Source organism: Mustelus asterias, chromosome 9 (genome assembly GCF_964213995.1).
Source record: "Mustelus asterias chromosome 9, sMusAst1.hap1.1, whole genome shotgun sequence".
Lineage (NCBI taxonomy): Eukaryota > Metazoa > Chordata > Chondrichthyes > Carcharhiniformes > Triakidae > Mustelus > Mustelus asterias.
The window spans coordinates 70,727,628-70,748,269 of record NC_135809.1 but is presented as its reverse complement, the minus strand read 5'-3'; the positions used below and the strand labels follow the sequence as shown (position 1 = coordinate 70,748,269).

General features: G+C 47.7%; 1 protein-coding gene across 1 annotated transcript in view; it reads left to right on the top strand.

The window, feature by feature from the left end:
* The window catches only part of LOC144498745 (carnitine O-palmitoyltransferase 1, liver isoform-like), a 45,851-nt gene that overhangs the window by 6,342 nt on the left and 18,867 nt on the right, over positions 1 to 20,642 (top strand). Inside the window, exons 3-5 of the mRNA XM_078220362.1 lie at positions 5,396 to 5,535; positions 5,625 to 5,796; positions 18,938 to 19,039. Of these exons, the coding sequence (XP_078076488.1) occupies positions 5,396 to 5,535; positions 5,625 to 5,796; positions 18,938 to 19,039 (414 nt within the window). The remainder of the gene's footprint in view (positions 1 to 5,395; positions 5,536 to 5,624; positions 5,797 to 18,937; positions 19,040 to 20,642) is intronic.

Genomic DNA, 20,642 nt, shown 5'->3' with positions numbered 1-20,642 from the left:
AGGCAGGGCTAAAGACCCTAGGCAATAGTGAGGGAGCACTTGCACTGTCAGAGAGTCAGCATTGAAGGAGTGCTGCACTGTCACAGGGTCAGCACTGAGGGAGTGCTGCACTGTCACAGGGTCAGTACTGAAGGAGTGCTGCACTGTCACAGGGTCAGTACTGAATGAGTGCTGCACTGTCACAGGGTCAGTGCTGAGGGAGTGCTGCACTGTCACAGGGTCAGTGCTGAGGGAGTGCTGCACTGTCACAGGGTCAGTGCTGAGGGAGTGCTGCACTGTCACAGGGTCAGTGCTGAGGGAGTGCTGCACTGTCACAGGGTCAGTGCTGAGGGAGTGCTGCACTGTCACAGGGTCAGTGCTGAGGGAGTGCTGCACTGTCACAGGGTCAGTGCTGAGGGAGTGCTGCACTGTCACAGGGTCAGTGCTGAGGGAGTGCTGCACTGTCACAGGGTCAGTGCTGAGGGAGTGCTGCACTGTCACAGGGTCAGTGCTGAGGGAGTGCTGCACTGTCACAGGGTCAGTGCTGAGGGAGTGCTGCACTGTCACAGGGTCAGTGCTGAGGGAGTGCTGCACTGTCACAGGGTCAGTGCTGAGGGAGTGCTGCACTGTCACAGGGTCAGTGCTGAGGGAGTGCTGCACTGTCACAGGGTCAGTGCTGAGGGAGTGCTGCACTGTCACAGGGTCAGTGCTGAGGGAGTGCTGCACTGTCACAGGGTCAGTGCTGAGGGAGTGCTGCACTGTCACAGGGTCAGTGCTGAGGGAGTGCTGCACTGTCACAGGGTCAGTACTGAAGGAGTGCTGCACTGTCACAGGGTCAGTACTGAAGGAGTGCTGCACTGTCAGAGGGTCAGTACTGAAGGAGTGCTGCACTGTCACAGGGTCAGTACTGAAGGAGTGCTGCACTGTCACAGGGTCAGTACTGAAGGAGTGCTGCACTGTCAGAGGGTCAGTACTGAAGGAGTGCTGCACTGTCACAGGGTCAGTACTGAGGGAGTGCTGCACTATCTGAGGTGTCAGTTTTCAGATCTCCATTCTGCCGTCTAAGGTGGACAGAACAGAGTCACTGTTTTGGTGTAGAGCTGGTGGGAATGGGGGGGTTCTCTTTTGTGTCCCTGTCAACACAGGTCAGTAAAACTGATTATTTGATTAGTGATTTTATTGTATACAAATTGCAGTCCACAGTGACTAAGGGCCTGATTTTACCATTTTTATTCTAAGTGCTGAATCTGGGCGCAATTCAGATCCGACTTTGAAATCTGCTTTCAGGCACCCCCATATGCACTCAGCCTGAAAAAAAAATCACGGGTCTGAAATGTACTGTGGGCGGGGCTTAACGCACCCAAACCGATCGGAGCTCTGAACTGCGGCATGCGCAGTTAGAAAGAAATTCAAAAAAGCGCATCATTCCAGGGCCGCAAAAAGCAGAGAAAGCGGCTCGGGAGCGAAAAGCGGGAGCGATGTTCCCCACAGACATCACAGTCCCCCTTGTCCACACCCCCCCCCCCCCCCATCCAGGCCGATCATGACTCCCTGCCCCCTCCCTCACCCCACCAATCGCTCACAGAATGGCAGTGGACCCCCCCTGCCCCCCTCTCCACCCCTCCCCCACTCCCACACCACTGATCTAAGTCAGAGCCGTTGGAAGCTCTGAACTTACCTGTTCAGCAGCTGGAGCGCCCGAAAGAGACTTTTATTCAGCATGTCTATTTTGGCGCGATTCCAGATTGGCGAATGCGGTGGTAAAGGGGGAAATGCTGATAAAGTTGGGCGGGCAGTTCATTAATTCAATTGAAATGCATGCAAATGCATTTAAATCGCCGTTGCGCCCATTTCAGGCGCGAATCGAATCGCAGCCATTCCTGGGCCTCGGTGAAATGGCCATGGGCGCGGGTCACGTTAATGGTCTCACACCCGACTTTACCACATTTACGCACCCAAAAACGAGCACGACGCAATGGTAAAATCGGGCCCTAAATGTCAGAAGTACTTCCAAAAGAGAAAACGCTGGAAAATCTCAGCAGGTCCGACAGCATCTGGAAGGAGAAAAAAGAGCTGACGTTTCGAATCCAGATGACCCTTTTGTCAAAGCTAAAAGGCATAGAAAGTGGGAGTTATTTATACTGCTGGGTGAGGAAATGAAAGATGAGTCATAGCCACAGAAATCGGGGGTAAAGACTGCCAATTGCTGTCCACAGAGAGAATAATGGCCAAATGGCAGAGAAACTGGAAGCTGTGACAGATGAAAATGTTGGGGGGAGGGGGAAGGAAGATGGGACAGAGGTAGAGTTTAGAAAAGGGGGGGGGGGGGGAAAGAAAAATGAAGAAAGACTATAAAGAAATAAAAGGTAGAGAACAGTAAAAAAATTAAATAAAATAGAATGAAAACGAAGGGGGCCAAGGTGGGGTAGAGCAAATCATCTGAAGTTGTTGAATTTGATGTTGAGACCAGAAGGCTGTAAAGTGCCTAGCCGGAAGATGAGACGCTGTTCCTCCAGTTTGCGTTGAGCTTCACTGGAACATTGCAGTAAGCCAAGGACAGACATGTGGGCATGGGAGCAGGATCGTGTTAAAATAGCAAGCAACCGGAAGGTCAGGGTGCTGATTGCGCACAGACCGAAGGTGCTCAGCAAAGCGATCACCCAGTCTACATTTGGTCTCTCCGATATAGAGGAGACCACATTGGGAGCAGCGAATGCAATAGACCAAATTGAAAGAGGTGCAAGTGAAACGCTGCTTAACCTGGAATGAATGTTTTAAACCTTGGATGGTGAGCATAGAAGAGGTAAAGGGACAGGTGTTACACCTTCTGCGATTTCATGGGAAGGTGCCATGAGTGACGGGAGAGGTGTTGGGTATAGTGGAGGAGTGGACTAGGTTATCCCGGAGGGAACGGTCTCTGCGGAATGCTGACAGAGGGAGTGAAGGGAAGGTGTGTTTAGTGGTGGCATCATGCTGGAGTTGGCGAAAATGGCGGAGGATTATGCTTTGCATGTGGAGGCTGGTGGGGTGAAATGTCAGAACAAGGGGACTCTATCCTTGTTCTGGGAGGAAGGGGAGAGGGTGAGGGTCATGGCACGGGAGATTGACTGCAGGCTGTTGAGGGCCCTGCCGACAACTGTAGATGGGAATCCACGGTTGAGAAAAAAGGAGCACCACTTTGGAAAGTGGCATCATCAGAACAAATGCGACGGAGGCGAAGAAGCTGAGAGAAAGGGATGGAGTCCTTGCATGATGTGGGGTGAGTCCAGATGTAGTCCAGATAGTTGTGGGAGTCAGTGGGCTTGTAATGGAGGTTGGTTGATAGTCTATTGCCGGAAATGGAGACAGAAAGGTCGAGGAAAGGAAGGGAAGCGTCTGAGATGGACCAGATGAAGGCGATGGAGGGGTGGAAGCGAAGTTGATAAATTTTTCGAAGTCTGGACGAGAGCATGAATCGGCACAAAAATAGTCATCGATGTACCGGTAAAGGAGTTGTGGGTGGGGACCTGGGTAGGCTTGGAACAAGGAATGTTCCACATACCCCATAAAAAGATGAGCGTAGCTAGGACCCATGTAGGTACCCATTGCTACTCCTTTAATTTGGAATATTTCAATTGCTGTAAAGAAAGACTTGCTTTTATATCGCACATTTCATGAAAATCGTGCTTCTCCAAGAAGTCATTCCTTATTTTATAGAATGTGGTCAGTCGAATTTCTCTTCCCTCCTTTACTGCACAGATTACATAAGAATTAGGAACAGAAGTAGGCATTTCAGCCCTTCGAGCCTGCTCCGCCATTTAATCAGATTATGGCTGATCACTCCTGGTCTCAAATCCACCTACCTACCTGTTCCCTATATCCCTTTGACTCATTTCTTTATCAGAAATATATCTTATCTCCTCCTTGAAATCATTTAATGATTCAAACTCCACCACGCTATGGGGCAGCGAGTTCCACAAATTCACCACCCTCTGCGAGAAGCAGTTCCTCCTCATCTCAGTTTTAAATCTACCACCTCTCGACCTATACCTATGACCTCTTGTTCCAGATTGCCCCATATGAGGAAACATTTGGTCTACATTTACTCCATCAATCCCTTTTTAATATTTGATATACGTCGATCAGATTCCCTCTCATCCTTCTAAACTCCAGCGAGCATAAAACCAAACTATTTAATCTCTCCTCATTCATCAACCCTTTCATCCCCGGAATCAATCTGGTGAACCTCCTCTGAATTGTCTCCAATGCCATCACATCCTTCCTCAAATTAGGAGACCAAAACTGGACACAATACTCCAGATGTGGTCTCACCAACATCCTACACAATTGCAACAACATTTCTCTACTTTTATACACCAGTCCCTTTGCGATAAATGCTAACATCCCATTTGTCTTTTTTATTACATGCTGCACCTGCATACCGACTTTGTGATTCATGGACAAAGGCACCCTCTGCTCGGATGCATTTTGAATCTGCTTTCCATTTATATAATTTGCCTTTCTATTTTTTTCAGCCAGAATGACACCTGACTAAATAAACCACAATAAACTCCATCTGTCAAATTTTGGCCCTTTTTTTTTTAGCCTATCTATATCATCTGTAAAATCTTTATCTCCTTTTCACAGCCTGCTTTCCCACCTATTTTAGTATCATCTGCAAATTTTACTATGTTGCACTGTGTTCCTGCTTGCAGATCATTCATCTGGGTTGTAAACAGTAAATAATTCGACTGACCCAGGCGGCACTCCATTAGTCACAATTCACCAGCTAGAGAAGGGCCCATTTATCCCAACACTCTGTTTTCTGTCAGTCAGACAATCCTAAATTGAATCTAGTACTCTATCCTTAATCCCATGCGATCTCATCTTCTTTTATGTGGCACCTTGTCAAATGCCTTCTGGAAGGCTTGATATACCACATCCACAGGTCCTCCATTATCCACCTTGCTGGTTATATCCTCAATGAACTCCAACAAAGGATTGACCTTTGTCTTTCCAAATGTTCAGTCATTTCCTCAATGATTGATTCCAGCAACTTCCGCACCACAGAAGTCAAGCTAACCATCTTAAAGTTTCTTACTTTTTGCCTCTCTCCCTTTTGGAATAGAGGTGTCACATTAGCATGTCTCCAATCCATCAGGCCATTCCAGAATCCAAGACATTTTGAAATATCAGAGCCAAAGCATCCACTATCTCTGCTGCCACCACCTCGGATGTAGGCCATCAGACCCTGGGGACTTATCTGCCTTTAATCCCATGAATTTATTCAATACCTTCTTCCATTCCAAATCTATGATGGTGGACACAGAGTCAGAGGTTATAAAACAGAGTATAGAAATACAGCCTTTTGCGGGAAAGGGATTATTTGAAGTGTTGTTAATCTCTATTGAGTTCTGTCTCATCTCTCTCTATCCAGAATGGCATCTTAACCGGGGTTTACCCAGCCAGCCCCTCCAGCTGGCTCTTTGTGGTTGTAGCAGTGATTGCCACAATGTACGCAAGGGTCGACCCCTCACTAGGGATGATTGAGAGAATCAGGGATCATCTGCCCACCAAGTAAGTGATTACAAATTCCAGCTTGCCTCATCAAAATAACGCATTGAATGTCATTTTGGTGCATTCAATCTATCTCTGTCTTCTGGCAGCGGATACCTGTCCAATCAAAGCCAGAGCATTCTCAGTGGCCTGCTCTTTAGCACTGGGCTGTGGGTTGCCCTCGTCTTCACAATGCGTCAGACCCTCAAGCTGCTCCTGTCCTACCATGGCTGGATGTTCATTGAACATGGAAAACCTCCTTCAAGTGTGAAAATCTGGATGGTGAGTCAAATTCCTCAAGGCCAGAGATATCAAGGGAGGGGAGGGGCTTTTTCTGTGTCTGAACAATAACTGGTTTGATCTGTTTAAGTGTTTATCATTCCTCCATAGCAGCCTTCTGCCCCCACTCTCTGAGCCTCTTGTACGCGTAGTTACTGGACTGTGGTGACTCTTCCTTTCCTGAAAACATTCCCAGGGCTGAAATCAGCCAGCGGCGAAGAATTCGGGATCTGATCTTGGAATAGGAGGCTACGGGCTTCAAGACTTGGTTGGAAAAGCTACAGTCACGAAGCAAATGCTCGGGGGGAATCAAGAGCACGATCACTTTCAGAAAAGCAAAATACTGCGCACATTGGAAATTGGAAACCGAAAAGCTGGAAAAGCTCAACAGGTCTGGCAGCACCTGTGGAGGGAGAAATGGAGCTCATGTTTTAATTCCATAAACCCTTTTAGGACTGCCTGACAGCTGAGCTTTTCCAACATTTTCTGTTCTTATCTTGTTTCATAACTTCCACAATCCTCAAACAAACTTTTAATTTAAGCACTTCGAGAGATTCCGAAGATCAGAAACAAATCTTTATTAAATACCTCCTCAGAGGCCAGCGTCCCTCACCAGATTCCCTTTATTTACAAACTCCGTTCCACTCCTAAAGAGTGCTTCTGGTACAAAGTCAGAATCGAAGTGTCAGTATCCCTGACACTCCTCAATAGTAGCTATGATGTGGAGATGCCAGCGTTGGACTGGGATAAGCACAGTAAGAAGTCTGAACCACAACCTGGTGTTGAGACTTACTGTACTCAATATATCCATATATACACAGGTGAGACTCCTGATTGGGCATGCAATCATTACCTCAACCTCGGAGCTCATACTCCAAGAGGCCATGCTCATGGGCCGGGTACCCCGCCCAGTTCAAGGAACCTCAGCAGTTCACACACCTCATGGGTCTCTTGCGGCGTTTCAGTGCTGGGTCCGGTTCCTCCAACTCGGTGCCCAACGTAGGCAGGGTGTATCGAGCAGGCACCAGTCTCTTATGACTTGAGCGCCGGAGTTCTGGTTTGTTTCATTCCTCAGGAGGCAAAGGAGTAGTTACGGCAACATCAACAGTGTCCATTTTGGACTCTGAAGTCCTAACTACGAGCAACGGAGAGCTGGGGGAGGCTGGTCCGGGGAACGCTCCTTGATTCTCGGCCCACAGGGCACAGTTGGCTCCTGCAATTTCCAGGCCGCACCTGGTCCAGATGTTTTTTTTTAATGCCCCCCTCCCCACTTCCACCACGTTTGGGAAAATCAAACTCCATCTAGTTCGGAGTCATCTGCCCATGAGTAGTTCTGCGGGCGCTATTACCGTAGTGGCATGGGGTGGTTGGCCCATAGTTAGATAACCAACGTGAGAACTTGGTGTCCATTGAGGCTGCCAGTTTTTTAAAACCAGCTTTTAAAGTCTAGCCGCTCTCACCGCAAGGCCGTTCGACGATGAATGGTATGGTGCCATCCTGATATGTCGAATCCCATTTGACTTTGGGACATTTTTTGCCAGCCAGGTGTTCACATTGTCAGAGAGCAGCAATTCTGGGATCCCATGTGTCGAAACTGAGGCGCAAAGTTTCTTTGCCTTTAGTATTGTGGTTGCCCAATGCACCTTATGGACGTCCATCCACTTGGAATGGGTACTCATTATGACTAGGAACATCAAATCCATGAATTGGCCTGCATAATCCACGTGCAGCCGAGTGCATGGTCTACCTGACCATTCCGACGGGTGTAGGGGAGCTGCTAGAACCATAGAACCATAGAACATTACAGCACAGAAACAGAACTTTTGGCCCTTCTTGGCTGTGCCGAACCATTTTTCTGCCTAGTCCCACTGACCTGCACCTGGACCATATCCCTCCACACCCCTCTCATCCATGAACCTGTCCATGTTTTTCTTAAATGTTAAAAGTGAGCCCGCGTTCACCACCTCATCTGGCAGCTCATTCCACACTCCCACCACTCTCTGCATGAAGAAGCCCCCCCTAATATTCCCTTTAAACTTTTCACCCTTAACCCAAGTCCTCTAGTTTTTTTCTCCCCTAGTCTCAGTGGAAAAAGCCTGCTTGCATTCACTCTATCTATACCCATCATAATCTTATACACCTCTATCAAATCTCCCCTCATTCTTCTACGCTCCAGGGAATAAAGTCCCAACCTATTCAACCTTTCTCTGTAACTCAGTTTCTCAAGTCCCGGCAACATCCTTGTAAACCTTCTCTGCACTCTTTCAACCTTATTAATATCCTTCCTGTAATTAGGTGACCAAAACTGCACACAATACTCTAAATTCGGCCTCACCAATGTCTTATACAACCTCACCATAACATTCCAACTCTTATACTCAATACTTTGATTTATAAAAGCTAATGTACCAAAAGCACTCTTTATGACCCTATCTACCGGTGATGCTACTTTTAGGGAATTATATATCTGTATTCCCAGATCCCTCTGTTCTACTGCACTCTTCAGTGTCCTACCATTTACCTTGTATGTTCTACCTTGGTTTGTCCTTCCAAAGTGCAATACCTCACACTTGTCTGCATTAAACTCCATCTGCCATTTTTCAGCCCATTTTTCAAGCTTATCCAAATCCCTCTGCAAGCTTTGAAAACCTTCCTCACTGTCCACTACACCTCCAATCTTTGTATCATCAGCAAATTTGCTGATCCACTTTACCACATTATCATCCAGATCATTGATATAGATGACAAACAACAATGAACGCAGCACTGATCCCTGTGGCACACCACTAGTCACAGGCCTCCACTCGGAGAAACAATCCTCCACTAGCACTCTCTGGCTTCTTCCATTTGATGTGGAGATGCTGGCATTGGACTGGGGTAAACACAGTAAGAGTTTTAACAACACCAGGTTAGAGTCCAACAGGTTTATTTGGTAGCAAATGCCATTCGCTTTCGGAGCACTGCTCCTTCGTCAGATGGAGTGCATATCTGCTCTCAAACAGGGCATACAGAGACACAAAATCAAGTTACAGAATACTGATTAGAATGCGAATCTCTACAGCCAACCAGGTCTCAAAGATACAGACAATGTGAGTGGAGGGAGCATTAAGCACAGGTTCAAGAGATGTGTATTGTCTCCAGACAGGACAGCCAGTGAGATTCTGCAAGTCCAGGAGGCAAGCTGTGGGGGTTACTGATAGTGTGACATGAACCCAAGATCCCAGTTCAGGCCGTCCTCATGTGTGCGGAACTTGGCTATCAGTTTCTGCTCAGCGACTCTGCGCTGTCGTGTGCTGTGAAGGCCGCCTTGGAGAATGCTTACCCGAAGATCAGAGGCTGAATGCCCGTGACCGCTGAAGTGCTCCCCCACAGGAAGAGAACAGTCTTGCCTGGTGATTGTCGAGCGGTGTTCATTCATCCGTTGTCGTAGCGTCTGCATGGTTTCCCCCATGTACCATGCCTCAGGACATCCCCGATGTCCCGAGGCATGGTACGTTGGGGAAACCATGCAGGACTGGGTTCATTGCAAGGACTGGGTTCTTTTGCATCCAAAGATGTACATTAAGTGTGGCCACTGGAAGGGTATCCAGAAAAGTCATGGTCATTACTGTCCCTTCTACCTATGGTTCCCTCGGTGGGGTGTCTGCCAAAGACAGCCTCCTCAGGCATCTGCGTTTGCCACGCGGCCTCCCAGCTGGTGTTCCAAGTGATAGTTGTCCATCTCTGGATAAGGGCCAGTGCTATCGATGGCACCGCTTTGTGCTCTCTTAGTAGCTCCAGTAGCAGCTTAGAATCATGTAATCATAGAATCCCTACAGTTCAGAGGAGGCCATTTGGCCCATCGAGTCTGCACTGACCACAATCCCACCCAGGCACTATTCCCATAACCCACATATTTACCCTGCTAATCCCCTGACACAATTTAGCATGTCCAATCAACCTAACATCTTTGGACTGTGGGAGGAAACCGGAGCACCCGGAGGAAACTCACGCAGACATGGGGAGAATGTGCAAATTCCACACACAGGTGGCACGGTAGCACAGTGGTTAGCACTGCTGCTTCACAGCTCCAGGGACCTGGGTTCGATTCCTGGCTTGGGTCACTGTCTGTGTGGAGTTTGCACATTCTCCTCGTGTCTGCGTGGGTTTCCTCCGGGTGCTCCGGTTTCCTCCCACAGTCCAAAGATGTGCGGGTTAGGTTGATTGGCCATGCTAAAATTGCCCCTTAGTGTCCTGGGATGTGTAGATTAGAGGGATTAGCGGGTAAAATATGTAGGGATATGGGGGTAGGGTCTGGGTGGGATTGTGGTCGGTGCAGACTCGATGGGCCGAATGGCCTCTTTCTGTACTGTAGGGATTCTATGACAGTGATCCGAGGCCAGAATTGAACCCCCGGGTCCCTGGCACTGTGAGGCAGCAGTGCTAACCACTGTGCCACCGTGCCGATTGGTGACAATCACAGATCTCCGTCCATGAAGGTATTGATGGAATTATTTTACTCCAAATATTACCACCAACCCTTCTTTTTCAATATGGGCATTCTTTTTTTCTGCTATAGCCAGGGTCCTGGAGGCATATGCTATTGGGTGTTTTTCTCCATTTGGCCATCTATGTGCTAATACCGCCCCGATGCCATATAGAGACGCATCGCAGGTTAGCACTAACTCTTTTCTAGGATCATAACCTACTAAAATATTTGACAATGACAGCTGTTGGTTTATTCTTTTAAAAGCCAGGTCTTCTCAGGTGAACCATTCCCAAGCTTGATGTAGGGCAACCAAGATGGAGGCTTGGTTTGGTCTAAATTTTCTGTCGTGCGTCACCAGCCCTAGAAATGACTATCTCCTGGATGGGCGTGGGAGGTGGGGCATCATTTATCGCCTGCACTCAGTCTTTCAAAGGATGTAGAACCGACTTGTCCACTTAGTAGCCCAGATAGATCACTTGAGGTACCAGGGATACTCACAATCAGTAAGGATAGGCATCAACACCTCCACGATAATCCTCAGCCCCCTACTATACTCCTTGTGCACCTATGACTGTGCGGCCAAATTCCCCTCCCATTCGGTTTTCAAGTTTGCTGATGACACCACCGTAGTGGGTCGGATCTCAAACAATGACGAGACAGAGTACAGGAATGGGATAGAGAATCTGGTGAACTGGTGTGGCAACAATAATATCTCCCTCAATGTCAACAAAACGACAGAGATTGTCATCGACTTCAGGTAGCGTAAAGGAGAGCATGTTCCTGTCTTCATCAATGGGGACGAAGTAGAAAGGGTCGAGAGCTTCAAGTTTTTAGGTGTCCAGATAACCAACAACCTGTCCTGGTCCCCCAAAGCTAACACTGTAGTTAAGAAAGCCCACCAACGCCTCTACTTTCTCAGAAGCTTAAAGAAATTTGGCATGTCAGCTATGACTCTCTCCAGCTTTTACAGATGTACCATAGAAAGCAATCTTTCTGGTTGTATCACAGCTTGATATGGCTCCTGCTCTGCCCAAGACCGCAAGAAACTACAAAAGGTCGTGAATGTAGCCCAATCCATCACGCAAACCAGCCTCCCATCCATTGACTCTGTCTACACTTCCTGCTGCCTCGGCAAAGCAGCCAGCATAATTAAGGACCCCACACACGCCGGACATTCTCTCTTCCACCTTTTTCCTTCGGGAAAAAGATACAAAAGTCTGAGGTCACGTACCAACCGATTCAAGAACAGCTTCTTCCCTGCTGCTGTCAGACTTTTGAATGGACTTACCTTGCATTAAGTTGATCTTTCTCTACACCCTAGCCATGACTGTAACACTATATTCTGCACTCTCTCGTTTCCTTCTCTATGAACGGTATGTTTTGTCTGTGTAGCGCGCATGAAACAATACTTTTCACTTTATGTTAATACATGTGACAATAATAAATCAAATCAAACTCATTTCTCCCTTCTTAGGCACATGCCAGTCCTTGAAAAATAACTAAGGGCTTCCTCCCGGTTCTGTAGGTGTTCTGCCTTTGTTTTACCTGTAATGAGAACATCATCCAGATAAACCTTTAATATGTTCTCTATTGTCCTCTGGTAGATTGAGTAGACCAACGATACCCCAAAGGTAACCTTGTGTATTGATAGAGGCCCTTTAGAGTATTGATGGTGAAATATTTCTGCGAATCCTCATCCAGCTGTAACTGCAGATAAGCATGACTCGTATCTAATTTTGAGAATATGAGTCCCCTTGCCAACTTTGCATTTAATCCTAAATCCGGGGAATCGGGTACTTGTCCAGCTGTGAATAGTGGTTTATTTATTGTTCAAGTTCCCGCAAAGACAGACTGAACCATCAAGCTTCAAAATAGCCAACACCAGTGCTGCCCATTCTGTGAACTGGACAGGTTTTTGATACCTTTTTGTTCCAATCTTCTAATTTCTGTTTCCACTTTTCGCCTTTTTAAAAAAAAAGGTACCGGGCCTTCCAAAATCACGGGACTGATCAATAAGAAGGGTGAAATCACAATGTTGGGAGCATACTATAGATCTCCCAACAGTCCGCAGGGGACGGAGGAGCAGTTAGAACATAGAAAAAATACAGCACAAACAGGCCCTTCGGCCCACAAGTTGCGCCGGTCATATCCCTACCTACCTAGGCTTATATATAGGTTTACCTATAACCCTCAATCCTATTCAGTCCCATGTACTCATCCAGAAGTCTCTTAAAAGACCCTATCGAGTTTGCCTCCACCACCACTGACGGCAGCCGATTCCACTCACCCACCACCCTCTGAGTGAAAAACTTACCCCTGACATCTCCTCTGTACCTACTCCCCAGCACCTGAAACCTGTGTCCTCTTGTAGCAGCCATTTCAGCCCTGGGAAAAAGCCTCCGAGAATCCACCCGATCTATACCTCTCAACATCTTGTACACCTCTATCAGGTCACCTCTCATCCTTCGTCTCTCCAAGGGGAAAAGACCGAGCTCCCTCAACCTATCCTCATAAGGCATGCCAACCAATCCAGGCAACATCCTTGTAAATCTTCTCTGCACCCTTTCAATCATTTACACATCCCTCCTGTAATGAGGTGACCAGAACTGAGCACAGTACTCCAAGTGGGGTCTGATGAGGGTCTTGTAAAGCTGCATCATTATCTCCCGACTCCTAAACTCAATCCCTCGATTGATGAAGGCCAGCACACCATACACCTTCTTAACCACCACCTCTACCTGCGAGGCCGATTTTAGAATCCTATGGACCCAGACCCCAAGGTCCTCTACACTACTAAGAGTCTTACCCTTGATATTATACTCCTTCATCCCATTTGACCTGCCAAAATGGACCACTACACATTTATCCGGGTTGAAGTCCATCTGCCACTTCTCCGCCCAGTCTTGCATCCTATCTATGTCACGCTGCAGCTTCTGACATCCCTCCAACCTATCCACAACACCACCAACCTTCGTGTCGTCGGGAAACTTACCAACCCATCCCTCCCCTTCCTCATCCAGGTCATTTATGAAAATGACAAACAGCAAGGGTCCCAGAACAGATCCCTGGGGCACTCCACTGGTGACTGACCTCCATTCAGAAAGACCCATCTACAGCCACACTCTGCCTTCTGCAGGCAAGCCAGTTCTGAATCCACAAGGCAACAGCCCCTTGGATCCCATGCCCTCTCACTTTCTCGAGAAGTCTTGCATGGGGGACCTTATCGAACACCTTGTTGAAGTCCATGTAAACCACATCTACCGCTTTTCCTTCGTCAATATGTTTAGTCACATTTTCAAAGAACTCCACCAGGCTTGTAAGGCATGATTTGCCTTTGACAAAGCCATGCTGACTACTTTTGAGCATACTAAACTTCTCTAAATGTTCATAAATCCTGTCCCTCAGGATCTTCTCCATCAACTTACCAACCACTGAGGTTAGACTCACCGGTCGGTAATTTCCTGGGCTATCCCTATTCCCTTTCTTGAATATAGGAACCACATCCACAATCCTTCAATCTTCCAGAACCTCTCCCGTCTCCATCGACGATGCAAAGATCATCGCCAGAGGCTCTGCAATCTCTTCCCTCGCCTCCCACAGTAACCTGGGGTACATCCCATCCAGTCCCGGCGACTTATCTATCTTGATGCTATTCAAAATTTCCAACACATCCTCTTTCTTAATGTCCACATACTCAATCTTTTCAGTCCGCCTCAATCCTGCAGTACAACCACCCAGGTCTTTTTCCACCGTGAATACCGAGGTAAAATATTCATTAAGCCCCTCTGCTATTTCTTCCGGTTCTGTACAGACTTTCTCACCTTCACCTTTTTATAGGACCTATTCCTTCACATCGCATCCTTTTATTCTTCACATATTTATAGAACGCCTTGGGGTTCTCAATCTTGCCTGCCAAGGCCTTCTCGTGACTCCTTCTGGTTCTCCTAATTTCTTTCTTAAGTCCCTTGCTACAAGCCGTATACTCATCTAGATCCCTATCATCGCCTAGCTCTCTGAACCTTTTGTACGCTTTCCTTTTCTTTTTGACTAGGATCAGCGCAGCTTTCGTACACCATAGTTTCCGTAACCTACGAACACCTCCCTGTCTCATCGGAACGTTGTCATGCAGAACTCCAGACAAACATTCCTTGAAAATCTGCCACCTTACTTCAGTACTTTTCCTCGAGAATGCCTCCTTCCAATTTACGCCTCTAATCTCCTGCCTGATGGCTTCATATTTCCCCTTACTCCAGATAAACACTTTCCTAGCTTGCCTGATCCTATCTCTTTCCAATGCTAGCATAAAGGAGATAGAGTTATGATCACTATCCCCAAGATGCTCTCCCACTGAGAGATCCGACACCTGTCCAGGCTCATTAGCCAGTACCAGATCGAGTACAGCCTCTCTTGTAGGCTTGTCCACATGCTGTGTCAGGAAACCCTCCTGAACACACCTAACAAACTCCTCCCCATCCAAACTCCTTACCCTATTACTGCATCTCTCCAGGATCTGTTTCCCTATCTGCTCCTCAACATCCCTGTTACTATTGGGCGGCCTATAGAAAACACCCAGCAAAGTTATCGACCCCCTTCCTGCTCATCCACTTTATTCACTACACTCCTGGTGTTAAAATAGACACATCTCAAACCTTTGGTCTGAGCTCTCCCCTTCTCCATCACCCGTCTATTCTCCTTCTTACACTGTCTACAATCCTTCTCTATTTGCGGGCTAACCTCCTCGCTCTCAGTCCCCTCATCACGATTCCCTCCCCCCAACCTTTCTAGTTTAAAGTCTCCCCAGTAGTCTTAGCCAACCTTCCTGCCAGGATATTGGTCCCCCTGGGATTCATGTGCCTCCCGTCTTTTTTGTACAGGTCACACCTGCCCCTAAAGAGGTCCCAATGATCCAGGAACCTGAATCCCTGCCCCCTGCTCCAGTCCCTCAGCCACGCTTTCATCCTCCACCTCACTCCATTCCTGCTCTCACTTTCCCGTGGCACAGGCAGCAATCCTGAGATTACTACCTTTGCGTTCCTCCTTCCCAACTGTCTACCTAACTCCCTATATTCTCTTTTCATGACCCCTTCCCTCTTCCTACCTATGTCCGCGGTACCAATATGTACCACGACCTCTGGATCCTCTCCCTCCCACCTCAGGATATCTGGGACGCGATCAGAGACATCCCGGATCCCGGCACCAGGGAGGCAGACCACCATCCGAGACTCCCGTCTGCCTCCGCAAAAACGCCTGTCTGACCCCCTTACTGTTGAGTCCCCGATTTAATACTGCCTTCCTCCTCCTCTCCTTAGCCCTCTCCAGAGACACAGCCACTGCTGCTTCCCCCAGGTGGGCTGTACTCGGGAGTACTTATTGTGAAGGGGCACATCCACCGGGGTGCTCTCTATCACCTGAGCTTTCCCCTTCCTGGATGTTACCCACTTGTCCGCCTCCCGTGGCCCTGGTGTGACCACCTGCTGATAGCTCCTGTCTATCGCCTCCTCATTTTCCCTAACCAGACGAAGATCCTCGAGCTGCAGTTCCAGTTCTCTAACACGGTCCCTTAGGAACCGCAGCTTGACACACCCATCACAGATATGGACGTCCGGGAGGCCAGGAGCCTCCAGGACCTCCCACATCCTACATTGGGAACAACAGACTGGCCTCACATTCATAATTTCCCTTCTTATTTCAAGGAACACAGAGAAACGTACTTAAGAATTAAACTTACCCCGCCTCGCCCTTTCCACCTAAGCCCTTAGAGCCAAAGCCCTTCAGCTCTCACTCTGCTCCCTTCTCACTCCGCTGCCCGCTCTCAACGCTGCCCGCTGGATACTGCGGCCTGCTTTTTAAACCTCCCGCGCGCTTAAAAAAAAACTAAATGTCGCCCCGTGGGCGGCCTACTTCTGCTTTTCAAATTTAAACTACTACAACAAGAAACCCCACGAAAAAGTAAGTAAAAATAATCAATTTCTTACCCCTTTAGCTGAACTCACAAATCGCTCCTCTCTCCTTTGCTCCGGTGGAACAATGAAGTTGTGTAGTCAGACACTGAAAAGGTGTGAAAAAAGCAGAATAGTTGTGGTGGGTGACTTTAACTTCCCCCATATCGACTGGGACTCCCTTACAGCCAGGGGCTCAGGTGGAGAGCAGTTTGTTAGATGTGTCCAGGAGGGCTTTTTGATGCAGTATGTTGACTATCCAACCAGGAATGGGGCCAAACGAGACTTGGTATTGAAGAATGAGACAGGCCAAGTGATCGACGTTTCGGTGGGGGAGCATTTTGGGCTTAGTGGCCATAATTCCATAAGATTTCGGGTAGCCATGGATAAAAACAAGAGTGGCTCTCTGGTGAGAGTGCTTAATTGGGCAAGGGCCAATTGCATCTAAGTTAGACAGAAACTTGGGAGCAGCAATTTGAGGGCAAATCCACGCGTGGCATGTGGGAGACTTCTAAAGGCCAGTTGATTGAAGTGCAGGACAGGCATGTCCCTGCAAAGATGAAGGATAGAAATGGCAGGATTCAGGAACCGTGGATGAAAGGGAAATAGTAAGCTTAGTCAAAAGGAAAAGGGATGCATACGATGGGACTAGGCATTTAAAAACTGACAAAGCCCTTGAGGAGTACAGTGAAAGTAGGAGGGAACTTAAACATGTACTTAGGAGGGCTGAAAGGGGCCATGAAATGTCTTTAGAAAACAGGGTCAAGGAGAATCCTAAGGCTTTTAATGCATATATTAGGAGCAAGAAGGTAGCAAGAGAAAGAGAAGGCCCATTCAAGGACAACGGAGGGAAGTTATGCGTGAAGCCACAAAGTGGGTGAGATCCTTAATGAGTACTTTGTATCGGTATTCATCAAGGAAAAGGACGTGACGAATGTTGAGCTCGGGGATAGGCATCTGAACGCTCTACAGAATGTCAATATATTGAAGGGAAAGTGTTGTTTGTAGTGTATATAAATGATCTGGAGGAAAATGTAGGGGTTCTGATTAGTAACTTTGCGGATGACCCAAAGATTGGTGGAGTTGCTGATAGTGCCAGGGATTGTCAGAGGATACAATAGGATATTGATAGTTTGGAGATTTGGGCACAGAAATGGCAGATGGAGTTTAATCTGGACAAATGTGAGGTGATGCATTTGGAGGATCAAATTTAGGTGTGAATTATATTGTAAATGGCAGAATCCTTAAGAACATTAACATACAGAGGTATCTGGATGTACAAGTCCATAGTTCCCTAAAAGTCGCAACATAGGTGGCCAAGGTGATGAAGAAAGTATATGGCATGCTTGTCTTCATCAGCCAGGGCATTGAGTACAAGAGTTGGGAAATCATGTTGCAGCTATATAAAACCTTGATAAGGCCACATTTGGAGTATTGTGTGCAGTTCTAGTCACCACACTACCAGAAGGACGTGGATGTTTTGGAGACTGTGCAAAGAAGGTTCACCAGGATGTTGCCTGGTCTCTAGGGTGTTGACTATGAGGAGAGGTTGAGTAAACAAAAATTGTTTTCACTGGAAAGACGGAGGCTGAGTGGAGACCTGATCTGTGTTGGGTTGGTTTGGGTGAGGGCGCTGGTCTTTATGTTGTGTTGGGTTGCCTTTAGGTGCTGATCTCTGTGTTGGGTTTGGGTTTGAGCGCTGCTCTGTGTGTTGGGTTTGGGTGTTGGTCTCTGGTTTCAACTTGGGTGCTGGTCTTTGTGCTGCTTTGAATTGGATGCTGGTCTCTGTGTTGGGTTGGATTGGTTTTGGGCACTGGTCTCTCTATTGGGTTGTGTTGGGTTTGGGCGCTGGTTTCTGTGTTGGGTGGGTTGGTTTGGGTGCTGATCTCTGTTAGGTTGGGTTTGGTTTGGTTTGAGCGCTGGTCTCTATTTTAGGTTGGGTTGGGTTTGTGTGCTGGTCTCTGTGTTGGGTGGATTTGGTTTGGGTGCTGGTCTCTGTTGCATTGGGTTTGGGATGTGCGCTGATCTCGGTTGGGTTTCAGCACTGGTCTCTGTGTTGGTTTTGGTTTGGCTGCTGGTCTCTGTTGGGTTTGGTTTGGGTGCTGGTCTCTGTGTTAGGTTGGGTTTGGTTTGGTTTGAGCGCTGGTCTCTATTTTAGGTTGGGTTGGGTTTGTGTGCTGTCTCTGTGTTGGGTGGATTTGGTTTGGGTGCTGGTCTCTGTTGCATTGGGTTTGGGATGTGCGCTGATCTCGGTTGGGTTTCAGCACTGGTCTCTGTGTTGGTTTTGGTTTGGCTGCTGGTCTCTGTTGGGTTTGGTTTGGGTGCTGATCTCTGTGTTAGGTAGGTTTGGTTTGGACCCTGGTGTCTGATGGGTTGGATTTGGGTGCTAGTCTCTGTTTTGGGTTGGGTTTGGTTTGGGCGCTGGTCTCTAGTTTGGATCCGGTTGGGTTTGGGCTGTGGGTTCGGTTTGGGCACTGGTTTCTGTTTCGGGTTGGGTTGAGTTTGGGTGCTGGTTTGGGTTGTGCGCTGATCTCTCTGTTGGGTTTGGGCACTGGTCTCTGTGTTGGGTGGGTTTGGTTTGGGCGACGGTCTCTGTTGGGTTGAGTTTGGGTGCTGGTCTCTGTTGGGTTTGGGCGCTGGTCTCTGTGTTGGGGCATGGTTGTTTTTGTTTGCTTGGCTTCAGGTGTTTGTCTTTCCTTGTGCTCATTTCTGAGTTTCATTGCTCTTGTCCCCACAGTTGTTGGTGAGGATATTTTCTGGCCGCAAGCCGCTGACATACAGCTTCCAGACCTCACTCCCTCGATTGCCAGTTCCTGCCATGAAGGACACCATGAGGCGGGTATGTGGGATCCTGAGGATCATCCAATCCTTCAACATTCATTTCTATCCCTAGCACTGCAGCAGTGCTGTGGAGGGAGAGGCTGCTTTGCGGAATAGTTTCTCAGCTTGTGTTCAACTGTTTGTAGGCTGACATACTGGACATGTATATGTGACTCAACCTTCATATTCCCAGAAAAGTACTGGCAGGATCAGCATTCCAGTGACTTGAGTCCGAGCTCACAATTTTATCACTGAAACTCAATTTCAAAGCTGCGTTAAAAATAACAGCACCAAGGGAACTTTACTCTGTATCAAACCCTGTGCTGTACCTGTCCTGGGACTGTTTGATGGGGCAGTGTAGGGGGAGCTTTATTCTATATCTAACCCCGTGCTAGAACATAAACAGTACAGCACAGAACAGGCTCTTCGGCCCACGATGTTGTGCCGAGCTTTATCTGAAACCAAGATCAAGTTACCCCACTCCCTATCATCCTGGTGTGCTCCATGTGCCTATCCAATAACCGCTTAAATGTTCCTAAAGTGTCTGACTCCACTATCACTGCAGGCAGTCCATTCCACACCCCAACCACTCTCTGCGTAAAGAACCTACCTCTGATATCCTTCCTATATCTCCCACCATGAACCCTATAGTTAAGCCCCCTTGTAATAGCTCCATCCACCTGAGGAAATAGTCTTTGAACGTTCACTCTATCTATCCCCTTCATCATTTTATAAACCTCTATTAAGTCTCCCCTCAGCCTCCTCCGCTCCAGAGAGAACAGCCCTAGCTCCCTCAACCTTTCCTCATAAGACCTACCCTCCAAACCAGGCAGCATCCTGGTAAATCTCCTTTGCACTCTTTCCAGCGCTTCCACGTCCTTCTTATAGTGAGGTGACCAGAACTGCACACAATATTCCAAACGTGGTCTCACCAAGGTCCTGTACAGTTGCAGCATAACCCCACAGCTCTTAAACTCCAACCCCCTGTTAATAAAAGCTAACACACTATAGGCCTTCTTCACAGCTCTATCCACTTGAGTGGCAACCTTCAGAGATCTATGGATATGGACCCCAAGATCTCTCTGTTCCTCCACAGTCTTCAGAACCCTACCTTTGACCCTGTAATCCACATTTGTGAACTGAAATCCCACTCACCTGATGAAGGAGCAGGGCTTCGAAAGCTAGTGGCTTTTGCTACCAAATAAACCTGTTGGACTTCAACCTGGTGTTGAGAGACTTCTTACAGTGTTTACCCCAGTCCAACGCTGGCATCTCCACATCATTGTTTGGGGACAGTGTAGAGGGAGCTTTACTCTGTATCTAACCCCGTGCTGTACCTGTCCTGGGAGTGTTTGATGGGGACAGTGTTGGGGGAGCTTTACTCTATCTAACCCCATACTGTATCTGTATTTTTGAGCTGCTCTTTGGCTGTCGGAAATTAATTTTCCTTGTGGGGAAGTAATGTCCCATAGGAGTTATCACCTGAACAGTGGGACAGCCAAACTGCTGACTGCCAGTAGTCATCACAAATGTTAAAGCACACTTTGGTCTGTTCCAGATGAGTACAACGCTGATCACTTTGCCATGTTATTGTTATATCACAAATATTCCTTGGAATCTGA